The sequence below is a fragment of the Lygodium microphyllum genome, chromosome 26 (assembly GCF_053477565.2).
Source record: "Lygodium microphyllum isolate KBCC chromosome 26, Lygodium_microphyllum_v1.1.10, whole genome shotgun sequence".
In the NCBI taxonomy this organism is placed as follows: domain Eukaryota; kingdom Viridiplantae; phylum Streptophyta; class Polypodiopsida; order Schizaeales; family Lygodiaceae; genus Lygodium; species Lygodium microphyllum.
In genome coordinates, this window is record NC_141160.1 from 53,162,142 (window position 1) to 53,186,728 (window position 24,587).

Consider the following 24,587-nt stretch of genomic DNA (forward strand, 5'->3'; position numbering starts at 1 on the left):
CTTATACCTTAGAAATGAAAACCCTTATTATCATTAGTAACTTGATCTACATTACATATCTAAAATTTAAATAGATAAAAACAAATGTATGCAAGTTGTTTCTATGTCTCTTAGTGGGTCTATGCCATATGGCCTCAGAGAAGTATACACATTAAAGGCACAAAGATAAAGAGAACGTTAAAAAAAAATCGAAACCCAAAAAGAAAAGAAGTTAACTATTAAAAGCATAGAATAAACAAAAAGAAAAAAAAAACTAGCACAAAAGATAACATAATAAAATATAAGCAAAACAAAAAATAAAAAAGTTTTAAAAAAGTCAAACACAATTTATAAAAAGCAATCATGATAAAAAAGAAAAAAAAAACTTAAGCAAAACAAAAAATAAAAAAGTTTAGAAAAAGTCAAAACACTTTTTATTAAAAGCAATCATGATACAAAAAGAAAAAAAAAACTAACATAAAAGAGAACATAATGAAATACAACCAACATTATAAACAAAAAAGTTCAAGTACATTTTATAAAAGCAAGCATGATCTAAAAACAAATTGAAAGATATTTATTCAAAAGATAGAAGCAAGCAAGGGAAAAATAAGTTTAACATAGGAAAATGATTAAGAGTCAAAAGAATCAAAACAACAAAAGTGCAAATAATGCATAGTGACTTCAAAATCATCATAGGCCATAAAAAATCAATTGCTCTTATGAATATGCAAATTTATTGCAAAATCAATGAACAAATTCCTTGTGCTGTGTATAAATGGCGATGTGTTTTTTCAGCCCATAAGTCCATACTCTCAATGAACTCTATATCAGTGAACTTAGAAGGCCCTTCAATAAAGATTTTCATTAATGCATCTAAACTCTTAATCTCCAAACGATTACGAAGCTTACTCTTTATCACAGTTCGAGCACTAAAACCTCTCTCACAAATAGCAATGCTCGAACATTGAACAAGAGCTACTTGACAAAGAGTAAGAATATTCGGATAAGCATCCCTCCACATACTATTGCAAGCAAGTGTTGAAGTTATTTCTAACAATGTGAATCGTATCCAATCTCTAGAAGCTTGATGCTTAAAATTTCTAAATTCTTTCTTAAACTCGTCAACTTCTATCATTGCAGGGAATTCTTCTATATTTAGCTTTTTAGGAAAACCATAATATGAAGTTAATTGATCTATCTCTTGGGTTCCATAGTTTTTTAAGGCCTTCTCATGTATTGGATGTTGTGCAGGCACAAGTATTTTTAAACAATTAAGTATAGAATTATCTTGAAATCGAGAATTCAAGTTACTTACCACTGAATTGGCAAAAGCAACTTGAAATTCTAAGGCCTTGTTAAAGTCTTCTCCATTAATTTTACATTTTAAATCATGCTCATAAAATTTCTTCCCATGCAAAGCACCTCTTAATGTATATAAATATCCTTTTTCAGGCCCATAGTCTGGAAGGATATCATATCCATATACTCCAATAGTTAATGCATTCACATCAACAGGAGGACAATCAATGTAATATTGTGTTATGGATACAATTTCGTTCTTTACAAGACTATCTATAGTGGTGACATCTACAAAGTCTTTTTGAAACATTTGGCTTAGTGTTGTTAAACCTCTCAAAATATCAGCTAAGAAATGTAAGCAATAAACACACTCAAACTCAACCAATTCTTCATAAATATGCAATGCCTCTCTTTTAGTGATATCAAGTATTGCATCTAAAGACTTACACACTCTACTAATAGCTCTATATCTACTTAACCATCTCACATCAAAAGTATGCTCAAGTCGAAGAATGGGACATGCCAAATCTTGTTGCATAGCTTGCAACCCTTCTAATCTCTTCGTGCTAACATTAAAATGCGAAGCTATAGCATTAATAAGTTTTTCTAGCTTTTTGCAATAAGGCATCTCTTTTGCTACACTAGATATTGCAAGGGCACTACGATGGGCAACACAATGAATTGATGTTAAAAATGGATTAACATGTTTTTTCAATAAGGCCTGGACACCATTCTCCTTTCCTACCATTGTGGAACATCCATCAGACCCAAATGCAACAAATCTAGATAAATCTAGCTTACATTTCTTTAGTTCTTTAATAATAGCCTCAAACAAAGATCTTGCAGTGCCATCATGCACACGTATGATACCATAAAAGCTTGTTTTAGGAACACAATCAGCCTCAAGATATGATAAATAAATAACCATATGTCCATGTGAGGAGATATCATTTGACTCATCAATTAAAACACCAAACCATGGACTAGTTGAAACCTTTTCTATTGTACTTTTCATAAGAGACGATGCCATGCAAAAAATCATTTCAGCACATGCCTTATCATCATTATAAAGACTAGTAGTGTATGGTGCATGGCAATCTTGCAATAAGCTTATCATGTCAGGAAACACAGAAAATGGCAAATTTTGCTTTGCAATCAAATATGCCGTTCTAAATAATGAAAGTAATGCCTCATCTTTTACTTCTCTAATTTTTTAAACACTCTTTTCAATTGAGTCTTTTCCTTCGAGTAAAATAGCTTGCATAGCAAACTTATGACATGATGTGCGAACATGGGATTTTAAGTTGCTAATTTTAAAATTTATAGATCCCCCTTTTGAATATGCACTATGTGGATGAGGATATTTCAAACAAAATTTACAAAACATTTTTACTTCATCTCTATCATAAACAAGCCATTTAAATTGGTTTTGCCAGTCCTCTTGAAAAAGTAAGCGTCCTTCTTTTTTCCTTTCAAATTCAGCCCTTTCTTCAAGTGACATGTTATCGAATGATTCATTTGAAGATAACACATTAATTGAAGTTGAGCCCCCAATATTATCCGTATTTTCTTTTAACTTTTTAGAAGGATGCTTGGCTATGTTTTCAATCCCAACCCATGCAAGAAGGTTTCCTTGTCTCTTATCTTTCAATTTAGGTGCCATTCTCAAAGTTAAAAAGAGTGGTTGCGATCTTACCGTGTTTTTTATAATCGTTGAAATTTTCTACCTTTTGTTAGGCATTCCTTCCCTTTGAAAATCTAAGCTCCTCCAACAGCCAGCCTCTATCTTCAAACTACAATGTCTCACAAAGCTTTTTAACCTATTAACAACCACATAGCAAAATAAAAATAAAAATTAGTACTAATATTTTGCCTTTAAGCTTTCACTAACACACATATACACACAATGCACATTGCACACGTATGTCACACACACACATATATTATACACACACACACACACACACATATTATACACACACATACACACACACACACACACACACTCTCTCTCTCTCTATATATATATATGTGTGTGTGTGTGTGTGTGTGTGTGGTTGACAAAGCAAGTGCTCCTACGAGCTTTGTTGGCCATACTAAGTACTTTCCATCAGACTTCGGAGTATTATCAAATGATGATTGATCGTGTAAACTTAGAACTACCACCTCTCACCTTTCTTTGCTATTCTGAATCACTCATTATTGGTTAAATATGATTCTCACCTTCACGAGTTAGCCTTCAGGAGGTCGCGACTCGCAGCGGGAGCTTGGAGGTTGCAGCGGCGCAGCCTGGAGGTCGCAACGTCGGGCAGGAGTGTGGAGGTCGCAGCGGTGAAGCCCCAGGAGGCGTGGAGGTTGCAGCCCTAGGAGGCGGCAGCCCCAGGCGGTGTGGACTCTGGAGATCACCTGGAGTCCTGGATGCCAGATGGTGGAGACTCGAGAGTCGAGGCCCTGGAGTCTGGACGGTGGAGACGTGGTCCGTGCCACGTGGAGTCGAGGCCCTAGGAGCCTGGAGGCGGCACTGCGGCAGCCCCAGGAGGCGTGGTCCGTGGAAAGTCAAGGCCCCAGGACTCAGGAGGCGGGCCGCGGCAGCCTGGACAGTGGACGCCGGACGGGTCACAGTGCACAGTGCACACCGTCACGCTGGCGGCTGGAGACTCGGAGAGTCGAGGCTCTGGAGTCTGGACCGTCACGGTGGACAGTCCGACAGTGGAGTCTGGACTCTGAGCCTTGAGGCGGGCCGCGGAAACCCCAGGAGGCGGGAGCCTGCCACCTGGACGCCGGACGGTGCTAGGTGGAGTCACCGTTCACGAGTGTCTGGACTCTGAGAGGCAGCCTGCAGGCTGGCCGCTGGCGGCTGCAGGTCCTGGGGCTAGGACTCGAGAGTCAAGAGGCACTGAGCCTTGAGGCAGCCTGCAGGAAGTTCAGGAATCCGACCTGAAGGAGGCTGAAGGGCCAAGGCTAAGACTCGAGAGGCAGCGTGGGCCCTGCAGGAGTCTGGGCTTTGAGACTCGAGAGTCGACAGGCAGCCTGGGCCCTGCAAGAAGTTCCGACCTGAAGGCTGAAGCCTGAGTGTACAGTGTGCAGTCACCAGCGTGAAGTTCTTCTGGATTCTGGAATCATGAATGATGAATTTGCTGAGTGCCCAGGGCTGAGGGCCACACATCTTTTGAACTTTGAAGACTGAAAGTTTGCATTGTGCACAGTGCACACTGCAACTTTGCATGTGCCATGATCAATGATGAAGTTATGACCATTGAACTCTCGGAGTCTCGAGTCTCCACTTGGCACTCTCTCTCCAATTTACTGACAGTAGTCAGCAGCAGCCAGCTTTAATTATAATTAAGGCTAAATTTTAAAACGTTTAGACTCACAAGGGACACTACTAACTTCTAAGTAGTAAGTTCTAACTTCTAAGTAGTAAGTTCTAACTTCTAAGTTCTAACTAGTCACTAGTGCTATTAGCTAAGTGAGTCGTGACTACTAACTACTAACTACTAACTACTAACTAGTTACTAAAATGTTAATAATAATTAATTCGAAATTAGAATTTAAATTTTAAATATTAATATATAATATATATATTGTATTATTAAAAATCCTTTTTCATTTATATTTAGAAAGATCTTATCCTTCTACTTTAATCATGAGAAGGATATTCTCCTTCTATGATAAAGATGAACTGGCCTAAATCCTTTTCGCATGTATTTTTCACAAGTAAACAATTCCTCCTCAGATTGAATCGAACGAGTTTTCTCCTAAAATGAACCGGCCCTAGGATGAAGCGAACCCGCCTTTTCCCGAACACTGCATCAATCTCCTGAGGAAGGCAAAGCGCACAATAGTGAGGCTTTTCGTGAGCAGATTTGCAAGATTTTCATCAGTGGAGATCTTGACAAGGTCAATAGACTTGTCCTCCATGACCCCATGTATGAAGTAATACCTCACCTCAATGTGTTTCGTCTTCGCATATAGAAGACCGGATTCTTGGCCGGATTCTTGGCCAGCTAAATAGCACTCATAGAATCCAAATGCAGCCTAGGTATAGTATCAATCCCAAGATCATGAACCAAATGACCCAACCATATGGCCTCCTTACAAGTCTCAGTGGTTGCAACATACTCGGCCTCAGTGATAGAGAGAGCCGTACACTTCTGAACCTTGGACATCCAAGAGATAGCACCTCCAACATAGGTGAATACATAGCCAAAAGTGGACTTCCTACTATCTGCATGACCTGCATAATCGGAGTCTGTGTACCCCACAACTCTTATATCCTAGCTACCATAGCAAATACACATATATATTGTGCCTTTCAGGTATCTCATGATACCCTTTACGACATCCCAATATTTCTTGCCAGGTGTAGCCATATAGCGTGCCACAACACCAACTGCAAAGGCAATATCTGGTCGAGTGGCTATCATGGTATACATCAAACTGCCCACAGCTGATGCATAAGGGATCTTGGCCATCTCAACCCTCTACTAATCTATATGCGGACAATCGGCTTATGAAACCTTCACATAAGAAGGTAATGGACATCCAATAGGCTTCACATCTTGCATGCAGAAATGCTCAAGGACTTTGTGAATGTACTCTCTCTATGAGAGGTAGAGTAGTCCCTAATGCCTATCGCGCTTAATGTACATACCAAGAATGTGAGAGGCATGTCCCAAATCCTTCACCTCAAAGCTCTTCTTCAACTGAGATTTAAGAGCATCCAGCTCATCATGAGCTTTCCCTGCTATCAACATAGCATCCACATAAAACATCAAAATAAGCAATGAGCCATCACGAGATGTCTTAGTGTAAAGACAAATATCCATAGCACTCATGCTATAGCCCTGTGGCTGCATAAAGGGATCAAACTTATGATACCACTCCCTAGGTGCCTGCTTTAAGCCATAAAGACTTTTCTTCAACTTGCACACTAGGTGCTCCCTGCCAGGTTCCACAAAGCCCTTAGGTTGCTCCATGTAAATCTCATCATGCAAATCCCCATGCATTAAGAATGTAGCCTTGGCATCCATCTGATACATGTCCAAGTCAAGTTGCATGACTAAGGCCAAAACCAAGCATAACGTGGTCATTTTGACCACAAGAGAAAAGACTTCATCAAAGTAAACTCCGTGCTCTTGTTTAAAACCCTTAGCAACAAGTCTTGCCTTATAAACCGGATTGGGGTGCCTAGGGGTACTTTTCAGCTTGTACACCAATTTGCATGGCAAAGCCTTCTTGCCGTTAGGCAATGCAATGAAATCCCAAGTCATATTCTTATGCAAGGATTCCATCTCAGACTACATAGCCCCCTCCCATGAGTGAGTGTCACCCTTGTGTATAGCCTCATCATAGGTGAGAGGCTCTCCTGCATCTGTAACCAAGACATAATGCATCGAGGGCTCAAATTGATCAGGTGGACGTCTAGCTCTAGTAGATCGTCTCATTGCAGTCATTGTTGCATGTCTAGTATCCTATCCAACACCTTGGCCATGTGTACCAACTCGTACTGCAGGCTGTCCACCAACTGGTTGTGCAAGAGCACGTGGCTCCTCCTGGAATATAACCCTACGTATCTCTACCACCTTCTCAAGCTACCTATGCATCTTATCTTCATGGAAGACTACATGGCTGCAGATGACTTTCCGTGCCTATGGATCCCAGAGGTGGTAACCCATTTCACCTACATCTCCATAGCCAAGGAAAATGCATTTGACACTCTTAGGATCCAGCTTACTACACTTGTCCTTGGGAACATGGCAGAATGCTTCACATCCAAAGACTCGTATATGCGCATAAGACGGGGAGGTTTCCCAATCCATATCTCCTCTACAACCTGGAAATCCAAACCACTGGAAGGTGATCTATTTATGATATGCACAACTATATTGACTACCTTAGCCCAAAAGCTTTGTGGTATGCTTGCATGGCTAAGCATACTGCATACATGCTCCTGGATGGTTCTATTCATCCGTTGTCGTATTGCTGCGCATTCGAAGTGTGAAAACCACCCAAAAATTGTGTGTGTGATTTGATACTTTGTACATACTTAGTTGTTGTGTTTACATTTATTTTCTGTGTATGAGTATAGTGGGGAGGAGTTGGAGGCATAGTGGTGAACATGATGAGATGCTTTCAGCCTATGTTGAGCAAGGTCAAGTGGAAAGCACAACTGATGCTGGTGAACATGTTACATGTATTCGTTCAGGACTTTGTCTTCTCCTTCTCCAGCTACATAAAAAATACCTAATGATACCAAACCTCCACATCCGGGAGTTGGAAAGAAGGAGGCCAAGCATTGAAACGTGCTATGAGAAGCATGGGGCATGGAGCACAGCTGGAGGCCGCATTCACTTATCTCTCGGCAGATTCTGCCTTCCAGGAAGAGCTTGCAGGAATCCTAAAGGATTACGTTGGGCGAGAATCACCACTTTATTTTGCAGAGAGATTGACAGAACATTATAAGCAAGGTCAAGACGGGGGGGGGGGAGCCTCTTATTTATCTGAAAAGAGAGGATTTGAATCATATAGGTGCTCACAAGATCAACAACGCCATTGGGCAAGCTTTGCTGGCTACGCGGATTGGTAAAAACCGTATCATAGCAGAAACTGGTGCAGGGCAGCATGGAGTTGCCACTGCTACAATGTGTGCTCGCTTTGGGTTACAATGTGTTGTTTACATGGGCGCCAAAGATATGGAACGACAGGCTCTTAATATATTCAGAATGAGACTCCTTGGAGCTGAGGTACGTGCTGTCCAGTCTGGTATAGGTACGTTGAAAGATGCGACATCAGAAGCAATAAGAGACTGGGTTACAAATGTAGAGACCACACACTATATTTTAGGGTCCGTAGCTGTGGACCTCACCCTTATCCAATGCTGGTGAGAGATTTTCACGCCATTATTGGCAAAGAGACCCGACGGCAGGCTCTAGATAAGTGGGGAGGAATGGAAGGGAAAAAAAAACACGGAAAGAGAGTCGCTAATTAGCGGATTCAAAAGCTAAGGAGGGAGGGAAAAGCAAGCGTGTGGGACGAAAAGGAAGGAAGGCGAGGCTAATCTGGGAGAGGAGAAGTCTGACGACTGGTGATGAGGCTTCATCAATGAAAAACATTTCGGAATCCTGGACTCAGCTGCTCCACTGGGGGAAAAAGAGGCTTTTCTGGGAAAAAGGGGAATCGTGGCTAATGTTAGGGGGCAGAAGTATGTGAAGGAGGAGGAAGAGTGGCGATTTTTTGTCGATGGCAACAAGCAGCTCAACAAAAAGCCTTTGAGACACACAATTCCCTCACTTCCAACAAAGGGACTTCACTTTCTTTTTTATAATCCCTATCACAGAGTATCGGATTGATCAGGATTCACAGATCGAAGTGAAGGAGACAAGATGATGCAGAGGATTGAAGAGTGATAGAGGCAAGCGATGGAGGAGAAGTAGAAACTTGCAGACAAGGATGAACGATGAAGATTTAGACCTGCAAGACGACCGAAGTCAATTTTTGCAACCAGGGAACAAAACGTAGCAGTAGCTGTTTTCAAGGAGGAACACTTGATCTACGATTTCTGCCGCTACTGCTTCATCTTGTTAGGAGGATATTGCGGTGATATGAGTGAAGAAAATCACTAACAATTGACCCAGGTTTCGCAAACACTGAAAAGCAAAAATATGACAGCACCTTCCTCAATGCAACGAAGTTTGGAGGACGATGTAATGAGGACGCTGTGCTAAAGATGATAGCTGAAGACGATGCAATGAGGATGCTGCATTACAGACAAAGTGGTGAGGTCGATGCGATGAGATTGCTGCGTGAAAGACGAATGGGATCCAAAGAATACTGCTGAAAATCTGATAGTTACTAGTCGCTATAAAAGCAATGACTTTGATGGCATTGTATTATACCCAATCAACTTCATCGATATCAAAACATGGCGACTTGTGACAGAGATGATTGACAAAAACATTGCAACCATTAATCCTGTAAACAAGCTTCAATCACAATTAAATTTCTTGCATCTGTGACTGTCCATATTGTTACAGATTCATCACAATTACCATGACTTTTCTTAGAGCCTGATCCAGAAGAGCACCTTACCATAGGTTTTAATTGTGAAGATGTTGATCTTGCCCGACATGGTTCTCTTTGTATTATGCAGTTTGCCTTTGAAGATGGAGTTTATCCTATTGATGCTTTGAAAGGTGGAAATACTTTGATGTAGGCTTACAAGCCTGCATTAGAATCTCCTCATGTTACCAATGTTGTGCAAGAATGCAAGCAGGATAGTGAGGCTTTGTACTTCCAATATGGGATCAAGCTGAATAATGTTTTCGATACTCAGATTGCCATTCTTTAATTGAGGAAGTAGATGGCATTAGTGCAACAGGAACACCCTGGTTATTTACAGATTCAGAGACTACAGATGGTGCAGAAACAAAGGCTATTTATATGACATGAATTTTTGTCAAGATGTTTATTGAAGAGGCTCCCATTCAGATGAAGCTGATTGTATGTCACATATTATCTGAAATTGAGCTTTTAAATTGAATCTGATCTCACTAAATTGACCTCCTATCCTAAAATTATTCAAAGTCCTCCGTGGACGCGACTTTGCTTTCGAAAACCCTTCGACATCTTTGGTGAACCCGACGTGAAAGCGTCGCAGAAATTTCAGGATGGGAGATACTTCAGCCTCTATTTCAGCTTCTTCTACAATTCCAGCTGCGTCTACTTCAGCTCCATCAATGACTGCTGCATCAAGTACTTCAACTAAGGATCTAAAGCAGATTTTGCAGAATATGTCCATGTATATGCAACTCCAAAATCAGCAAACACAATTGTATATGCAGCAGCAACAACAATTGCATCAACAACAGTTGTCTCAGCAAAGGCAACTCTATTCGGAGCAGGAGAATGCAAACAGCGCGACTAAGGCTATTGAAGCAGTTGAGAATGAGAAGAAGCTATTTGACGGGCGTAATGATTCAGCATATTTGAAGACATATGAGATCAAGATGGGGTTTTTCGGAGTTCCAGCTGGACTTATGAGTAAGTACTTCCTTCGTCTTGTCAACCTGCTTTGAGGGCAAAAGTGACTGATATTTTTATTCAAAATACACATTGGCAAGATTTTAAGAAGGCCCTGAAAGAAGAATATTTCCTTGAGGACTTTGGTATGGCTACTCGGCGGTCATTCCGAGAGTGGGTCTACATGCCAAACAAAGGTCTAGCTGCTTCGGAGTTGATTCGAGAATTTGAGGAGAGGTATAGTCAGCTTGATGCCATTGAACAAAGAGCATTGGATGTTGAAAAAGTTGAGCTTTTCTTGCAAGCTGCTGATCCTGCTCTTCAAGAAGAATTGGGTGAGCTTCTTGAGGATCGCACGAAGCCTATGGGTCTTAAAACTGATTGGCAGGATGCTCAGGATGCAGTCTCGACTTTGACCAAGAGGAGGATATGGAAGACTCGCCTACAGAATGGTTCCATGACACCTACACCATCATCAGCTCCTATGCCTGCTTCTATCCCTGTTATTTCTTCTCCTCCTCAGCCAGTTTCTTGGCCTATGCCAGTGCCTACTGTTTCCACTCCACCTATTCCTCCTGTTCCACGACCGATGCCTACACCTTCTGCTCAAAAACCATCCGCTCCATCGGTGCCTACCTCTCTTGATGACATAATCAAAGGCATAACAGATTTGACACTGGAGTCAGTCAAAGCGGAGTTGGTGGGAAAGTTGAAAGAGCAGTTTGCTTCGACTGCGCCTACTACTTCTTCTAGTGCTCCTACTGCACCTAGGAGTGCTCCTAATGCACCTAGGAGAGATCGGAGATGTATTTGGTGCGATAGTACGGACCATCAGCATTGCAGGGATTGTGAATCTTTTCAGGATGCAAGGAGGAAGAATTTGGTATATTGGGGGCAAGATGGTAAGATTTGGTTGACTGAGACAGGAGCTCCACTTGCTACCAACTTTGGTAAAGGTGGAATGAAGAAGTTAGTGGATGACATGGCTGCGCGTACTTCTTATGTGACAGCTAGAGGTGATGCTTTTGCATATGGAGTCCAGATTGAGAAGGGATTAGAGACTCAGTCAGTGCTATGGACTTATGCTATGGAGACTGCAAACAAGGGGAAAATTCAACAAACTGTTTTGACTAGTGCAGGCTCTAGCATCAGATCAGAGACAGGTTGGGACTCGCTTGTTGACAGGTATTCTATTTATGCTTATTTGGCTAAATCTCATGGTGCAGATGTACTTGTTGAGGAGAAGCATAAGAGGGATGAAGAAAATCCAAGTGCAGCTAAGAAGACTAGAGGGGGTGAGTTTGTTACTCCACCTACTGCAGGACCGTCTTCAAGACCAGGGCCAGATCGACAGATGGAAGATGCTCAAAAGAGAGAAAAGAGGCAAGAGCCTAGAGAGAGAAAGCAGCCAGGATTTAGATTGATGTCCGATATTGAGACATCTACAGACATGAAGAAAATCTTTAATGATAAGATACTTGGCAGTGAGGTGACTTTCACTATTTCTGAGATTTTGGGCATCTCAAAAAGAGAGTTTCAGGATCAGTTTCAGGAGGTTTTGAAGAGGAAAAGACATGCATTGTCTACCACTGATACACAGGGAGTTTTGATTGGGGAGTTGGATGAGGATGAGGATGAGGTTATGGTTGATAATGCTTCTGTTTTTCCGCAGGTAGAGAAGAGGGTTCAGCCTATGCATTATGCTGAAATTGATGAGCCTGTCATGATACCGCGTAGTCACTTTTCGCGGAGCCATTCGGCTAGGGCAACTACAGAGACGATGGTAAAGATTGGAGAGAAACAGGTGCCTTATGTTGCATTGGTGGATCATGGTTCAGAGATTAATCTCATAGTTCGTGGAGTTTATGAGAGTAACAGATGGCCTATGGATGTAGAGCATGGGTGGCGTATGAGAGCCGCCAATAACACTGCAGGTGATTTGTATGCTGCCTGTCCTAGTGTCAGGGTTTCTATTGGTGATGTAGAGGAGGATTTTCATTTCTTTGTGCAGGATTCATGCTCTTATCCCCATAATTCTTGGTCAGCCATTCATCACAGAGATGCGCATGGAAACAAAGGTCATGGATGATGGATCTGCTTATGCACGGATTCGCAGTAAAGATGGTATGAGAGCAGTTCAGTTTATGACTGTGTGTGTGAACCATGTTAGAAACAGGGATACTCTCAGAGATGCACCTTTGCCCACTGTGAGGGATTCGGGTTTTCATTAGGTACCGCCGTTTCGCGAGACGACGGTGGTACAGAGCAGAGGATATTGGAGTTCTCGCCTCCTGGCAGCAGTGTTTTCTTCTCCGGTTTTGTTGGGATTTTAGCAAACAGTTCAATGAGCTATCAGAAGACTTCTAGGTTGCCTAGAGCTGCCAGGCAGTATATATGCAGGAAGGAGAAAAATTTGAAAAATGCAGGAATTTTGGAGGATGATGAGCACATAGATGGGATGTATGACAGTGTGATTTGTGCAGATACGATGACAGAGATGGGAGATATGCTGAAAACTGATATGCAAAATTGTCATAGTAATGTATTAGTGCAGTCCCTGGACATGTTTCATGAAATTGCAGATTTTATGTCACAGATTGAGTCAGAGGCTGAGGTAACTCAGCAAAGAGTGTTGAGTGCTGAAGAAATTCAGCAAACAGAGTTTCCAGCTGGTTATGATCAGCTTTCAGAGAGACAGAGGGCTGAAAACTTTCAGCCAACAGAGTTTACTGCTGAAATATTTCAGCATTCAGAGTTTAGGGCTGTTTCTATGCAGTCCATAGAGCAGAGGGCTGAGGATATTCAGCCATTGGAGTGCAGAATTGCTGATTTACAGCAAGATTTATGTAATGCAGAAGAGCATAATGAAGCCAGGGTTGACACGAAATACAAAACGGTGGATAAGAAGGTGAAGCCGGTTGCTGTACCGCTTCCATCTGACAGTGATCAACAAATAGAGAGGGCTGCCAAACAGCAAATTTTGAGGAATCCGGAGCATATTGGTCATAAATTTTCAGCAGAGACTCTTGCTGAATTGAAAATAGGAAATTGTGATTTCTTGTTACCCATAGAGAAGCAATGCTTTCAGGAGATGCTTGAGCATCATGGAAGGGGATTTGCTTTTTTCCCACATGAGATTGGATGTGTGAATCCTAATATTGTTGCTCCTATGGTCATTTTTACTATTCCTCATATTCCATGGAATCTCCGACCTATTCCAGTGCCTAAGGCACACCTGCCAAAGCTGATTGATTTATTGAATGAGAAAATCAGGATGGGAATCCTTGAGCCTTCATCTGCACCATACTCAAACAGGTGGTTTACAGTTCCAAAGAAGAATGGTACTCTCCGATTTATTCAGGACATGCAGCCAGTGAACAGAGTTACTATCAGGAATGTTGGTATAGGTCCAGTTGTGGATGAGTTTGCAAAGGCATTTGCTGGACATGCCATCTATTCTTTAGGTGATTTGTATTCAGGATATGATCAGTTTCAGCTGGCTTTGGAAAGCAGGGACATAACCACCATGAGAACTCCTATTGGGCTTGTCAGGATGTGTACCTTGCCTCAAGGTGCCACTAATTCTGTTGCGCATATGATGAATGCCATGCATAAGGTTCTTCGTGATTACATACCTCAGCTTACCATGCCTTTCTTGGATGATGTGCCCATTAAGGGGTGTGCAGAAGAAGAGAAGAATGAGAGTCTAAATGAGCAGGGATGCAGATACTTTGTGGCTGATCATATTTCAGCATGTGAGAAGACTTTGGCCAGGTTAGAAGAAGTGAACTTGACACTTTCAGGGCAAAAATCTGTTTTTGGAGTGAATGAGGTTGTCATTGTTGGACACATGTGTGGATATTATGGCAGGAAACCCTCACCTGATAAGGTGAATGCTATAGGCAAGATTGCGGAGTATTGTTCTACCACTTCAGAGGTACGGAGATTCATTGGAGCTTGTGTGTTTTATATGATTTGGATACCTCATTTTGCACACATAGCAGATTGTTTGTATCAGCTACTTCGAAAGGGGCAGAAATTCTATTGGGATGAGAGCCACACTAGAGCCATGCGGAAATTGAAGAAGTTATTGCAGAATGCTCCTACTCTCAGGAAAGCGGATTATAATTGTGAAAGGCCTATTGTATTGACAGTTGACACTAGTCCAATTGGCATAGGTTGGGCTGTGGGTCAAGATGATGCAGATGGAAATAGGTATGCTATTCGGTTTGGGACGAAAGTCCTAAACGAGAGACAGAGGAGATATCCGCAAATCAAGAGGGAGCTATTGGGGATTGTCACGGCTCTCAAATGTGACAAGGAGTACTTTATTGGAGCTTCAGTTGTGGTAGAGACAGATTGCTTGCCATTGATTGGTATGATCACGAGTTGCTCTCTCCGGATATAGCTATGTTGAGATGGATTGCATACATCAAGTCATTAAATCCGGAATTTAAACACATAGCAAGGAAGGATAATCCAGTGGCAGATATGTTGTCTAGAGCCAGATATGATGATGAGGAGACTCTACTTGCAGAAGAGGATGATGCAGAAATTTCAGCCATTATGGTTGATCATGTTTGTCATGTCTATGATATTGTGGCTTTCACAGAAGAACTCTATGTTGGAGATTGGTTGCAGATTGGCAGGTACCTTAGTACACTAAGCAAAAGAGATGAATGGACAGATGAAGAGTTCAAGAAGATCAGAAGGAAAGCCTATGGTTATTTTCTCAAGGACGGATTTCTTTGGAAGCATCCGAAGAAAAGAGGCGGATTACCTTTGCGGGTTGTCTGCGATAGAGAGACACAGTTACAGGTGATGAGGGAGTTTCACGAGAGTCCTTGGGCTGGTCATAGAGGAGTGTGGGCTACTTATGAGAAAATCAAGGAGAAATATTGGTGGAAAGGCATGTACAGAGATGTTTCTCACTTTGTTGAGACTTGCAGAGACTGCCAGATGTATTCAGTAGTGGGTCATCGAGATGAGCTTCATCCGACCTATCCACTATGCATTCATTATAAGTGGGTAGTTGACTTGGTTACCATGCCTATGGGTCTATGGCAGATGAGATACATTGTTTTGGCTAGAGAGGATCTTACCAATCATGTTGAGGGCAGATCTTTGAGAACGAAGACCACTAGTGCAGTGTGTAAATTCTTATTGGAGGAAATTTTCTGCAGGTATGGTTGTGTGGGTAAGATCACTGCGGATCGTGGTGAATTGGATGCAGATGAAGCTAGGGAGTTTTTCTCTCAGCTAGGAATCAAGTTGGCTCTAACTACAACATATAATCCAGAGGGAAATGGGAAGAGTGAAAGAGGGCATCCGCCGATAGTGAAAGCATTAGCCAAAGCATGCAGAGGACGGATTGGAGAATGACCGAGACTTCTACCATTTGCTTTGTGGGCTGATCGTACGACTCATAGTGTTACCACAGGATATATGCCTTCAGAGGTGATGTATGGTCAGAAACCTGTTATGCCGACTGAGACTTGTGCTTTGACTTGGTCAGTTTTACCTTGGCAGGAGGATTTGACGAGAGAAGAGCTTTTGGCTCTTCGGATTCGACAGTTGGAGAGGAGACCTGAGGATATTCATCTAGCTATTGACAGGTTGAAGGTTGCTAGACTAAGGAATAAGGACAGGTTTGACAGCAGGCATCGCTTGCAGCCTAGAGCAATAGAAGAGGGAGATTGGGTATTGGTCTTTGATAGCAGCCTTGAAAATCAGCATACTGCACTTCGGAAGATGGTGAAAAGATGGTTTGGGCCGTACATAGTCAGACATGTCTTTGATAATGTAACATATGAGCTGATAGAATTGGATGGGACAGTGCTTAGAGTGCCTATTGCTGGAAAAAGAATCAAGCTTTTCAAGAAAAGAGATGATGAGGATTATGCATTGGAAGAATTTTCAAGAGAAGAGCAATGAGAAGAAACTCCAATGGAAGAGACAGATGATATGACAGATAATCTTGTTGATCTACCGGAAATGCATAACGAAGAGATTGATCTGTTTGTGGATCTTGATGATAATGATCATGGGTAGTTGGCCCATCCGGAGGATGCGCAGGATTAGAGGGGGTGGATGTCGTATTGCTGCGCATTCGAAGTGTGAAAACCACCCAAAAATTGTGTGTGTGATTTGATACTTTGTACATACTTAGTTGTTGTGTTTACATTTATTTTCTGCGTATGAGTATAGTGGGGAGGAGTTGGAGGCATCGTGGTGAACATGATGAGATGCTTTCAGCCTATGTTGAGCAAGGTCAAGTGGAAAGCACAACTGATGCTGGTGAACATGTTACATGTATTCGTTCAGGACTTTGTCTTCTCCTTCTCCAGCTACATAAAAAATACCTAATGATACCAAACCTCCACATCCGGGAGTTGGAAAGAAGGAGGCCAAGCATTGAAACGTGCTATGAGAAGCATGGGGCATGGAGCACAGCTGGAGGCCGCATTCACTTATCTCTCGGTAGATTCTGCCTTCCAGGAAGAGCTTGCAGGAATCCTAAAGGATTACATTGGGCGAGAATCACCACTTTATTTTGCAGAGAGATTGACAGAACATTATAAGCAAGGTCAAGACGCAGGGGGGGGGGGAGCCTCTTATTTATCTGAAAAGAGAGGATTTGAATCATACAGGTGCTCACAAGATCAACAACGCCATTGGGCAAGCTTTGCTGGCTACGCGGATTGGTAAAAACCGTATCATAGCAGAAACTGGTGCAGGGCAGCATGGAGTTGCCAGTGCTACAGTGTGTGCTTGCTTTGGGTTACAATGTGTTGTTTACATGGGCGCCAAAGATATGGAACGACAGGCTCTTAATATATTCAGAATGAGACTCCTTGGAGCTGAGGTACGTGCTGTCCAGTCTGGTACAGGTACGTTGAAAGATGCGGCATCAGAAGCAATAAGAGACTGGGTTACAAATGTAGAGACCACACACTATATTTTAGGGTCCGTAGCTGGACCTCACCCTTATCCAATGCTGGTGAGAGATTTTCACGCCATTATTGGCAAAGAGACTCGACGACATGCTCTAGATAAGTGGGGAGGAACGGAAGGGAAAAAAAAACACGGAAGGAGAGTCGCTAATTAGCAGATTCAAAAGCTAAGGAGGGAGGGAAAAGCAAGCGTGTGGGACGAAAAGGAAGGAAGGCGAGGCTAATCTGGGAGAGGAGAAGTCTGATGACTAGTGATGAGGCTTCATCAATGAAAAACATTTCGGAATCCTGGACTCGGCTGCTCCACTGGGGGAAAAAGAGGCTTTTCTGGGAAAAAGGGGAATCGTGGCTAATGTTAGGGGGCAGAAGTATGTGAAGGAGGAGGAAGAGTGGCGATTTTCTGTCGATGGCAACAAGCAGCTCAACAAAAAGCCTTTGAGACACACAATTCCCTCACTTCCAACAAAGGGACTTCACTTTCTTTTTTACAATCCCTATCACAGAGTATCGGATTGATCAGGATTCACAGATCGAAGTGAAGGAGACAAGATGATGCAGAGGATTGAAGAGTGATAGAGGCAAGCGATGGAGGAGAAGTAGAAACTTACAGACAAGGATGAACGATGAAGATTTAGACCTGCAAGATGACCGAAGTCAATTTTTGCAACCAGGGAACAAAATGCAGCAGTAGCTGTTTTCAAGGAGGAACACTTGATCTACAATTTCTGCCGCTACTGCTTCATCTTGTTAGGAGGATATTGCGGTGATATGAGTGAAGAAAATCACTAACAATTGACCCAGGTTTCGCAAACTCTGAAAAGCAAAAATATGACTGCACCTTCCTCAATGCAGAGGATGCAATGAGGATGCTGCATTACAGACAAAGTGGTGAGGTCGATGCGATGAGATCGCTGCGTGAAAGACGAATGGGATCCAAAGGATACTGCTGAAAATCTGATAGTTACTAGTCTCTATAAAAGCAATGACTTTGATGGCATTGTATTATACCCAATCAACTTCATCGATATCAAAACAAGGCGACTTGTGATAGAGATGATTGACAAAAACATTGCAACCATTAATCCTGTAAACAAGCTTCAATCACAATTAAATTGCTTGCATCTGTGACTGTCCATATTGTTACAGATTCATCACAATTACCATGACTTTTCTTAGAGCCTGATCCAGAAGAGCACCTTACCATAGGTTTTAATTGTGAAGATGTTGATCTTGCCCGACATGGTTCTCTTTGTATTATGCAGTTTGCCTTTGAAGATGGAGTTTATCCTGTTGATGCTTTGAAAGGTGGAAATACTTTGATGTAGGCTTACAAGCCTGCATTAGAATCTCCTCATGTTACCAATGTTGTGCAAGAATGTAAGCAGGATAGTGAGGCTTTGTACTTCCAATATGGGATCAAGCTGAATAATGTTTTCGATACTCAGATTGCCATTCTTTAATTGAGGAAGTAGATGGCATTAGTGCAACAGGAACACCCTGGTTATTTACAGATTCAGAGACTACAGATGGTGCAGAAACAAAGGCTATTTATATGACATGAATTTTTGTCAAGATGTTTATTGAAGAGGCTCCCATTCAGATGAAGCTGATTGTATGTCACATATTATCTGAAATTGAGCTTTCAAATTGAATCTGATCTCACTAAATTGACCTCCTATCCTAAAATTATTCAAAGTCCTCCGTGGACGCGACTTTGCTTTCGAAAACCCTTCGATACCGCTCAGCCAAACCATTCTGGGGTGGAGTATAGGGGGCGGTCAACTAACGCTTAATACCCCTCTCATCATCACATAGCTTCTCAAAGGCACGTGACACATATTCTCCCCCATTGTCAGTCCTAAGGTATTTCAGGTTATGCCCAGTTTGGTTCTCAACCAATGCAAGCCATCGCAAAAAATTATCAATAAACGTCACAAAATACTTTGCACCACCCATAGACTGACAGGTCATGGGCCCATAGACATTCGAATGTACTAATGCCAAGGGCTTACCCATGTGTGTCAGACCAAACATCTTATGTGTATTCCTAGTCTGTTTGCCATAAAGACAATGCTCACATGAATCAAAACATGAATAGTCAAGGGGCAGTAAGTACTGCAAACCAGAAAGCATTTTCATTCCCTTCAAAGACATATGGCCCAAACCGGCATGCCAAAGAGATACATGTGGGATGGAACCCACTGACAAAACATAGTCAACAAAGGACCCATCAACTACAAGAGGATAGAGGCTGCTAGCCTTGGCACCTCTAGCAAGCACAAGTCTGCCACATGTAATCTTCCAAGAAAAATCTCCAAATGAAACATGAAATCCAGCATCATCAAGCTGCCCTGCTGACATAAGACTGCGTGTAAGCACAGGTACGTGACGTATATCCTGTAACAGAAGTAATGCCAGTAGAGAACTGCAAGTGTACATCTCTAATGCCAACAATAGCAAGTGACATGTCATCACCCAAGTGAACTGAACCAAAGATAGTGCAGTAGGAATGGAACCACTCATGGCATGGTGTAACATGAAATGAAGCACAGAATCCAAAAGCTAGCATTGCACATACATAGAGTGAACCTTGGTCAACGGCGTAGCATCATAAAAACTAGCTGCAAGAATGTACTCCCTGTCGAAGTCATCAGTCTACATGACATTTATCTCCTAAATTTTCACAATGGATTTCGCAAGCATAATGCTGCGATCAGAGGAATTTTCATGTACTTTGTCTTTCCCCTTCTCTTTATGCTTCTCATTGCGCAACTCATGACACTATGGGCGTATATGACCCTTCTTGCCGCAATGATCGCATGCCACATTAGCATTTCTCCTAGAGACTTGCTGTGCAACTTACCATATGACTTAGACCTAGACTTCAGCGAGTCTTTGCCATGACCATTTCCACGATCATTCTTTCAATTACCATATTTGCCTCTAACAGTCAAAGGATGGGACACACAAGAGGCATCCAAGTTATTACGGTTGATCTCTTCCTACAAAAGAGCACTCTCTATATCAGGCAAGTTAAAAATAGTAGTAGGAGCACATAAGGTAGTGTAGAATACATTCCATAACTCACTCAAAGTCCCAAGAAAAAACAATGGAGTAACCTCATCATTAAAGGTAATGCCCTCCGAAGTCAAGTTCTTGAGAATAGCACAGAACTGGCTCAAATGATTTTACATTGTCATATTCTCCTTCATGTGCAGGTCCATAAACTACTTTAGCCAATACATCTGACTTGCTGGACTTTTCTTATCATAGAGGTTCTTAATTTTAACCCAAACCTGCCAAGCACTCTATGCTTCCTCAACCACATTTTAATGCACATGTTTAGTGAGAGACAAGATGAGGGTGGACTTGCATAACTCATCAAGCTCATCCCATTCGCCATCAGTCATAGTTTTAGGCTGCTCGCCATGCATCCTTAGTGGCTTTATATGCGAATTTTGCACCAATACCTGCCAAACTTGGCTCTTCCAATAGCCATAATTCATACCATCAAGCTTAGTGATGTTGAAGATAGCAATATCAGTGGAAGGAGATGCCATACTGCAGTCCAAAATGGTGTAGACAGTTCAAAACTACTTGTTGTTTTCTGCTCTGCAAATAGCCAAAATACCACCAAAACCAAGGCAAAATGACCATGAACTGATAGCTAATGATGCTGTCCACCAAGTACCATCAAAAGTACATAAAATCAAGATGATTCAGCATGAAAATTCCATGTCAGTACATGCATAACTACTTGCTGTAATAAATTATAGTTAGGTACAATGAGAGCAAATTGTAGGCAAAATGAATGCACCAAGTCAACATAAATCAACATGTGATAGGCATATGGACATCGAGCAAACACGCATGTAAAATGAATCCGTCAATAAGCTGGCACACCCCTTGTGTAATAGGGCAAAGCGTACACAACACTAGCAAGACCTGACACAAAGAGGTGTATGCTCAAAGAGTGCAAAGCCCAAATCAGCCCAAGTACATCTGCGAGGACCACATCATATCATCCATGAAACATCCAAGTGAAGATCCCAGCCTCAAGTATTTGAATGCTCAAGTAGCATAAACCGCTTTCTCAATGTCTATCAAGCATATCAAGAAGCTCCCACTCGCACAAAAGTGGTAAATATCAAGCAAAGAAGCTCAACAAGGGCATATGATAGCACAAGTGTTAGAAGATCCAAGATCAAGTATCAATAAGACCTCATGAGCTATATAGACCATGTAGCATCCGTGCATAGCATCCATAGACATCAAATACATCTAGACTGTAACTCTAGCAAGCTGAGAAATAGCCAAAGTAAGCTCTGGGCAATCAAATGTCAAGCCAAAGCAAGGCTCAGTAGCATCCAACTCCAAACAATGTAACGGGCATGTAGTAGTGGCATAGGCCAAGCATGTCAAGACCGATCAGACATAAGCAAAGTACATGCCATAAGTACAACATAGATGAAGATCCAAATGCTATGCATAGTGAGCTCAAGCTCAACCAATGACTTGAGAGCAAATCCAAGCTCTATGTTGATCCCCAAGAGTCACTACATCATTCCAAAAATGATGTAATATTTCCACACAATAAAAGTTAGTTGGTTGGTTTGAAAGTTAGTTAGTCAATTAATAAGTTAGTAAGGTTACTAGCTAAAGACTAACTAAGGTAAAAACTAACTAACATTAATAATTAAGGATTTTTATATATGTTAAAAAATCGAGGGTCGTAAATCCGATATTTTTCTCGGATTGACAAGGACCGTAGCCACCCTTTACGGAAGTTACAACGTGAACGAGACTTATGAGCTATATTAATCACTAGTATTAATGTGTACAGTTTGGATGGTCCAAAAATATTAGATTTTGGGCAGAACTAGCATATTCTAGATATTTTAGATATTATCCTAAAAAGATATGGAGATTTCTAAAACTGGATGTCATTTAAAAGAAAAGACAAGTGATGTTTTAGTTATTTTTGGAGATTTTAAAAAGAAAAAATAAATAAAGAGAGAGATTTGTGAAATCGCGCGTGCCGTGATCGCAGTCTACAGACAAAAAACAGCACTTCGAACAGAGAAAAGGAGTGAACTAAGAGTTTTCTAAGCAAGTGTCTTGGAGTTTTCGAGCCAATGGAACCATCAAATTTATGATCTGAGCATCAGATCACTGATCTTTCCAAGATCCCCCTCCATAAAGAGCTCCACTTCTCAAACACAAGCCCTCTTCTCTAATTCACTATAAATATGAGGCATGGGGAGGCACAAGGAAGCATAAGGAGACCCTGAGAGGCTGTGAGAGAGAGGTAGAGAGAAGGATACCCCTCCAAGAGATTGTGAGGGAGTGCTTGAAAGAGAGAGAGAGAGAGAAGAGTCACCCCGAGAGGCTGCAAGGGAGAGAGTTAGCTCAATTCCCTCTATCTCGATCCTCGACTTAACCATCTTCTCTTACACTCTCCCATCTTGAATCTATTCTGACTTCTTAATCGCTTGAGTCTACCTGTGGACGATGGCTCCCAAGCGAAGAACGTCACGTGCGGATGGCAATCCCATAACCAACAACGAAGCTTCAGACGAAGGCATCATTGTCAATTCAACTGCGGTACCGGTCGTAAGTAATGTATTTCTAAATTGATAGATTCTTGTTTTGATTCTTGTATGAGATACATTAGGGGAGTTTTGAGGTCTCGAAAATGCCTTTTAGGATGTGGAGAGAGAGTGCTCTAGACCAATAAGAGCAAAGCCTCCGTAACGGAACTTCTATTTAAAAAAAAATAAAAAATCATTTTACAAAAATATATAAATATAATAATATTATGAATTTGTATTTTTATTATGTATTTTTAGTCTCTTATATTCGTGATTATGACATCTTTTGCATTAATGGCATAGAGTCTCGGCTACTTTTATTTAATGATGTTTCTAGATTAATGATAATGACTGATGTAATCGAAATTCAAATTGGTGAAAAGCATGGCGCTCAGTTTTTTCCCTCCTTTCTTTTATTCCTCTATTGTTTTTCCCTCCGTTTTGGTAGCCTAGTCCCCTCTCTCTCTCTCTCTCTCTCTTCTACCATGGATACAGAAATTTGACCTTCAACAAGGCGTCCAAGCTCCCAAATCACATCCATATCAGTGTTTAACTCATTCCAAACTCCTACTATCATTAGCAAAGGTAGTTGGATCACCATGCAACAAGCAAAATGTGGAAAAAGGCAAAGACATGAGAGCTTGTTTATCTCTGCTTGGAAGGGCAGAATCCGAGATTTTAAGCTTGGAGCAAATAAGAATAGCATCAAAGAGGTACTAGTGCAACATGTGTTCATGCATAGAGAGTTGTGTTTGAAACCTGGATCTTCAAAGCTTCCAATGCATAGACCAAATTGTAAGAATTTGATTCTTAAAGTTTTTCCTTTCTTAAACATGGTTTAGGTTTTTCCATTATAATATTTGTTTGTCTTGTAGATGTCTATCCCTCTAATCTTGAGGAATGGCAACCAGTGGAATCTATTATTGATGTTATTGATGTTATACATGGTTCAATTGGAGAAGAAATGTATAGAGGCAGAAAGAAGACAGAGCTTGCAGAGAATGGAATATTCTTTTATGACCATTCTTATGTTATTCCTATGCGACGTTGCCAATGGGGATCAATAAAACTCCTTCCTTTGCCAGATTTTTCAAGCTTTGAGTGGCCTTTGCCAAGTCCAGCTACTAGTGAGGGCTATAGATGTAAGATATTTTCTGAGATCCAGAAAGCACTAAAATCTAATATCTCAAGTAGGCTAAGCAAAGTTACTTTATTTATGCCTATTAATATATTTATTGATTTCTTCTCTAATATGGAGATAAGAATAACAAAACCATACTTTCAGTGAAGAGACTAACATATGATCATATCATACAATTTGTTGATGAAGGATGGGATACAAGGACAGAAGGAAAAATTATATGCAAGATAGATCAAGACTCTATAGCTTGTAAATATATGATTGCTACTCAAAATTTTATCCTTAGCTTTTACTATAGTCGATGGCATTTTGTTGGTAGTAGTCTAGTTGCTTTAGACCAGAATCTTAATGATTTCAGCAAAGATCCTATAGTGGATCTTGATATTTGGTTCAACGAGGATATTATTGCAATCTTAAAGATCAGAAAATCATGTACGCTACATCAAGTGAGGATGGATTTACAAAATGAAGACATTGAACTACCATGCTCCTTTGTATTCCAACTTGACAAGAAATGAGTAAGTTTTCACATCATATTATATCTACTTAGATGTATATCAAGATCTCACTTTCTAACTAACAAACATTTGTAATTTATTT

At 41.3% G+C, this 24,587-nt stretch overlaps 1 protein-coding gene and 2 pseudogenes across 1 annotated transcript; 2 read left to right on the top strand and 1 right to left on the bottom strand.

Moving 5' to 3' along the window:
* Nucleotides 1–715: 715 nt before the first annotated feature.
* LOC148013274 (uncharacterized) lies at nt 716–2,944 on the bottom strand. Its single transcript, XM_087667861.1, has one exon. It carries the CDS (start codon nt 2,396–2,398, stop codon nt 716–718), a length of 1,683 nt encoding a protein of 560 aa, XP_087523987.1. The 5' UTR covers nt 2,399–2,944.
* Nucleotides 2,945–7,600: 4,656 nt separating this feature from the next.
* Nucleotides 7,601–8,272, top strand: LOC148013275 (tryptophan synthase beta chain 2, chloroplastic pseudogene; annotated as a pseudogene).
* An 8,465-nt stretch (nt 8,273–16,737) lies between these two features.
* On the top strand, nt 16,738–17,410 carry LOC148013276 (tryptophan synthase beta chain 2, chloroplastic pseudogene; annotated as a pseudogene).
* The last annotated feature ends 7,177 nt before the right edge of the window (nt 17,411–24,587 follow it).

Bases quoted from the DNA above. Each gene is read 5' to 3' on its own strand.
- LOC148013274 (XM_087667861.1), bottom strand. From the start codon at position 2,398: ATGATAAGCTTATTGCAAGATTGCCATGCACCATACACTACTAGTCTT.